A 6,000-nucleotide genomic window follows, 5' to 3' on the forward strand; every position below is an offset into this window, starting at 1 on the left:
GAGCAAAGATGACTTTAGAAAAACTGGCCAGTCTATGCTGGAAGGTTCTGCCTCATCCACTTTACAGTCAAAACTTGGCACCAACTGACAACCATTTATTTTGTGGCCTGCAGAACTATATTACTACTGTAATATTCAGTTCAATAAAAATAACCACGTGAGAACAATGCTCAAGACTTTCTTCAAAGAAAAACCCCAGCCATGCTATGCTTATGGGAATGAAAGTTTACAGCAAAGATGGTGAGATGTGATTGATATTGATGGTAATTATCTACCAGGTTGAACTGTAATCATTGGTGAGTTAACTGTCAATAAAGTTTTTTCAAATGACTAAATTTCACCTTTACAACATGATATAATAATAAAATTGTTTTATTGAATAAATCATATNCAGAGTAAATGTGAGACATTAAATTAAAACACTTTATAAAATACATTAAAATACTTAGCAATGTTTTAATTTGATATACTTTAAAATAAACATATAAATTAACTTTTTTATCATCATCATATACAAACAAGCAATCTAATCAAGTCACTATAAAATTAACTTATTTGACAACTTGATTAGATATAATAATAAATAAATAAATTTTAAGATACATTTTCTATTAAATGATTTTCTTAAAAATATAATAATGTCAAAATTGTGATTTTAAAGAATTCATATAATTTGGTCACATAATACTTTAAAACTATTGAAAATGATCATAAATCTTTTACCATTAATAACAGAGCGATGCCTTTGAATAGCTTCATCAACCATAAATGTTCGATGTGATGAATTTGTAAATGATGAATCAAATGGTGCTACTACTCCAAGTTCTTCATTGTTAGTAGAACTGCTACTGCCATCACCATCATCCCTTCGACCATTCAGAGGTCCTCCACACTGACCACATATACCTCTAGAACGTTCTTCATCCAAATATAAGCAAAGTTCCTTTAAAAAAACATACATATTTATATAAATTTTCAGAAATTATTTCAGTGTTGTAGAGAATGAAAAAATATTTAAATGACAGAAATAAGAAAATTTATGAATTATGATATTTATGATTATGAATGAAAAGCTGTTTCATGTTCTTAATCCTATAAAATAATCAACCAAATAAGAAATATCTTTTAATAGTTAACAGCTCAAAATCTCTTTCACTTTTTGTAAGCTGCTCAAATTATAGTGTTAAGAACTAAACTAATGAATATTTTGACTCACTAACATTAGACCATCTGGATTTACCCTCTACTCTGGAACAATCAAAGGAAACAATTTGTCCCTTGTATTTAAGTCTATTTTAGTTTATTTAGGTTTTAATATTTAAATCACACAATTTGAATTTTTGGAGCATCTGGTATTGTAATAATGTAGTTACAAACATATTTCAATGAAAAATTCACTTAATTTTCATACAAATTACACAAAAATAATGATTTTATTTTACCTACATACAAATTTCAGACAAGCTTTTTACACACTGAGCATCTATGTGTGTTTTGTTTTATTTGAAATTTTTTAACACTTTGCATTTAAATCTGCATGTTACTTCAAGAATGTTGTGACCTTTTTCACTAAATACTGATGGAAGAATGCAGATAAATTTTGTTCCTGCCATTTTTGTATTAAATTTCATGTATTTATTGCAGGTAAATCAGTATGTTATACAAAGAATGCACAATGTGAGAACCAAGGGGGTTAGAGCGCTGAGCTTCTCCCCTCTTACCTGACAAACAAGTGCTGAGCCTTCTTTGTCAGGGATGGTCAGGGTGGTAAATGAGTAAGAGGGTGAGCGAGGTCGTGACAAGGTGTCGGTTGTACTTAAGGATGACACGTATTTAGATATAAGAATAACATATTTAATTAATTATAAAGATATACAAAACGAGTACAAATCAAAGGCTACAAAAAGGGAAAGATCCAAAAATACTTCTAAATCATGACAAAGAATAGATGGTCGTCGATAAGTCGTCTAAATTTTGGCCTGTTATAGGGCATAATATCTCTTAAGTTACACTAGTTTAAGTTCAATCTATAACCGAGAGAGTGAGAGTTAGAGTTCTCAAAAAAATTACCTTTTTAACCACGGCGATCAAGATTTGACGAGCTGGTATGTCGGAGTGGGGGTTCGAAGGGATACCCGCCAGTGTCTTCCCTCCGATGATCGCCCCGAGGTGCAGATGCGACCTCTTTTTACACATGGCCCAAGGGGGAGAAGATCGGGGAATTTTCTGATGCAATCCCATGCAAGTTCGACATGTCTGGGGTTGTTTATACTAACTGTCATAAATTGAAACATTTCTGTAGATTTATTACTTCTTCTATCTGGTATTGTCACTCTTTCTAACTCATAAATTTGATAACAGTTGTCAAACTAACCGAATTAATGGCAGGAGACGACTAAGGTTAGGGTATATAGTGCAACCTTAGTAATAATTGTTCACCTGATGGGTCATCTGATCAGTTTTATCATCGTTAGAATTGGATGGAGTAGAAAGTGGGTGGGTTGGTTCGTTTCGGACTCCACTTGCAGGTGACCTTCTTGGTTACCCTCTATCGTATAATGATTTGAGGTTTTTGTTAATTGGCTAGTTATTTCATAAATGATAACAAAGGTGTTTATTAAATGAAGCATCCCCGGTTGTGAGGAATGAAGTTGGCAGTCTTTCAAAAAGGTCTTTGGAAGTTGGGAATATCAATTCTCGACATGATGCAGAAAGTTGAGGGGTTAACAGCTTTGTGGTGGCTAAAGTGTAATTTTTAATAAATTAGTTACTGAAAAAAGCAAAAAATGTGCAAAAAGTTACACCTACTTGATAACTACAAGGCAGACAAATCCCTATATTGATTTTTATTAGTCTTTTTATTAGTCACTTAGATCATAAATGTAACAATTCTGAATATATTTCCCACTCATTGAAATGGATACAAATCACATTGGTAACTCAACATTCGAATAAGATTCAATTAAAATGAAATTTTTACAGCTGAAAAAAATAAATAATATAGTGTATATATATTTTAATTATATATGCTATATATATTTTTTGGTATATTCACATTCCTAACACAAATTCGATGTTTTGTAATCCATTGTATTCTTGACTTTATAATGATCAGGTTAAAATACACTATGGCTGCTGGCATATACCTCCGAATAGTGGACAAACTTCTTGGTCCCAACTGTGTTTGCTATTCGGAGATTATACTATATTAGATATTTCATCTCAACATCCACAAGATAGTATTTTTGGCTATATTTATCTGGCTTTAAAGCATAAATTGCATAAATAGATATCTTGTTTTGCTGGAAAAAAGTTGCTCATCAATGGTTATATTTGGTTCTGGCTTATAGCAAGTCCGACAGTTCTCAATGTATCTGTTCATATTGCTGAAATCAAGGCAAATTTATCATTCCCGAGTCATTGTGATCAGGTGGCTTTTAAGTTAAAATGGAGAAACCTCATTATTTCAGAAAAAAATTACATGCCATAAATTTTTGACCAAGAAAGTCTCCAATTTTATAACTAAAATGAATGGAGCTCAATGTTTCAGCATCCACTCAACAAATATAGCAATAAAAGATTTTATTTATGAAAAGAGACCAATCATTACTTTTCGGCACCTAGTGGAGCTTCTGTTTCAGTACATTTTTTTTTTATATGTCAGAGAATAAAACTGTCTATCATTAGATGCCAGGCACTTAGTATGCTTAGTTTTCATAATTAATTTCTCTACTATATGATTCTTGTTAGGAATATTCTGTAATTCTTTTATAACTTCTTCACTTTTAAGGTGAACCATTTTCAAACAAAACAACTAAGTAACTGGTAGCAGAATGAAATCCGATCTTTTTTCAAAAAATAATACACATAACAAATAAATGAGTAAATAAATAAATACATTATAAGTAATTACTTAAAATAATCAAAAACACCTTAATAATTCCAGCAACAAAGTATGCTTCGTTGCTGGAATTACTAAGGTGTTTTTGATTATTTTAAGTATTTATATTCCAGTAAGTTATTTTATTTTATTACATTATAAGTATTTATGAATGATGATAAAAAAAAAAACGGAAAAAAATTACACAACAAGAGAATCGAACCTAAGCATACAAGCGTATGAGTCAGGAGCATTACCACTCACACCACAGCACACTCAAGCAGAAGTATGCATAACTTATATATAAAGTGCTAAAGAAAACTTTAAGTCTGTTTTTCTCGATTATATTTGAGTGTTGCAGTTTAGTATTTTACAGGTAGTACACTCACATGGTGTACTACCTCTACACCAATGATCATCAAAATCCTTTTCCCCAAAGCTGTAAGGTCTCCTTGTAAGATGAATTATAATATTTAACATAGAAAGTTAAAAAGAAATCACAAAAACATTTACTGCCATGATAAAGATTAATAAAATAAGAGCTAGCAAAAGATCATATGAGGATAATTTGTCCTCTTTGGGCATTCCAGTGTTAAAGAAAAATTAGCCAAGTATGATCTAAATTTCAATAAATGAAGAATGCAATGCTATAATGTTGTAAATGCAAAAAAACAAAAAAAAAAAAAAACTTTTCAGGAGAGGTAAAAACACTTTTTCTAGTGAATTAATTCATTTCAATTTTACAATAAAATGGTAAAAAATTCTCTGGAATATCAAAATGATGTAAATAAATAAGCTGTCCATTTTAAACACCAAAAGTCATGTCACTTGCACTCTGGCTCTTTAAATGTTATATCTTCACATAAATTCAACTTCAAAATACAGCCACTTACAGTGCCAATGTCTCCACAATATTTTTTGGTGGCAGAAAATATTGCAATTAGAACTCAATTTCTCAATGAAACATATTTAGAGAAAATGGTATTTACAATGTTATGGCATTACATACTTCAAATGTCCAGATATAAAACTTTCTAGAATTTAACTTTTGGTTGGGCTGGCAAAAACATTATTTAATGATCAAAATCAAAGAATTTTTAATGTTAATTAAGAAAATATTGGAAAAGTTAAGGTTCATATCATAGAAACGGTTAGATGTTTCAAAAAAATAGATGAAGTTCACTGTAACTTGTTAACAGAGATACAAACAAAATATTTTATCCCTTCAGAATATATTTAATGGAAGATATTACGAAATATTGAATAAAAATCTGAATTATATACCAGTAAGATATGATATAATCTCCTTTTCTTTCAATTATTTTCTTTTTTAGCATTTAGCTCTTTCAATCTGGGTTGCTACATCAATCAGGAGCTTAAAAATTTTAGTTTTTAAATTCAAGTTATCTAGACATCTGTTAAAATTTCGATCATACTGTATTTGTAACATTAACATTACAAATGTATAATATTAACAATGACAATAATGATAAACTTACTTTCAATTCTAGATTATCTCTTATTAAATCTTGTTGTTTATTTTCCAATTCTTGCAATTTAGTTTGATATGCAGAGACCTCTTGGCGCATAACACTTGCAGTGTAACGACCAAATCTTTGCCATTCACGTGCAAGTTTCCGACCTTTTTGGCGATCATCATCAAGAAAGCAACAGAGATCACGAAGATCTTGATTATCATCTTGTAACTGTTGATTTACTTCCTTCAAGCCACGGATTTCAAATAAATGAACCTAATTTAAAACAATAAGTATTTTTATAAGTAACATAAGCAATAAGATTAAAGTAATAGGTATATATATATACTAGGGTTTCTCATTTCCCGGTCTTTTGCTTGTCCCGGGATCCCGGGATAAAAGTGAACTGTTTCCCGGGATCCCGGGATAGAATTAATTATTTCTAAGGTATACAAAATATCTTGAAATCAAATGATATAATTATTTTCCATTTTTTAAAGTAATTTTAAAGTTCTGTAACCTCCAAAATCATATTAATAATGCTGTGTAAGGTCTATAGGCCTATAATAAAAATTACCTTTAAATAACGTAGAAATTTTCACAAATAGAAAAAAATTAATTAAAGTTTGCTGGAAACTGCATACA

The 6,000-nt window shown here is 30.2% G+C and overlaps 1 protein-coding gene across 1 annotated transcript in view; it reads right to left on the reverse strand.

The window, feature by feature from the left end:
• The window catches only part of LOC111621927 (coiled-coil domain-containing protein 85C-like), a 34,792-nt gene that overhangs the window by 15,994 nt on the left and 12,798 nt on the right, over nucleotides 1-6,000 (reverse strand). Inside the window, exons 2-3 of the mRNA XM_023364178.1 lie at nucleotides 5,380-5,631; nucleotides 724-943 (exon numbers count right to left, since the gene is read on the reverse strand). Of these exons, the coding sequence (XP_023219946.1) occupies nucleotides 724-943; nucleotides 5,380-5,631 (472 nt within the window). The remainder of the gene's footprint in view (nucleotides 1-723; nucleotides 944-5,379; nucleotides 5,632-6,000) is intronic.

Source organism: Centruroides sculpturatus, unplaced genomic scaffold (assembly GCF_000671375.1).
Source record: "Centruroides sculpturatus isolate CEXI.00-Female unplaced genomic scaffold, Cexi_2.0 scaffold31, whole genome shotgun sequence".
Classification (NCBI taxonomy): Eukaryota; Metazoa; Arthropoda; class Arachnida; order Scorpiones; family Buthidae; genus Centruroides; species Centruroides sculpturatus.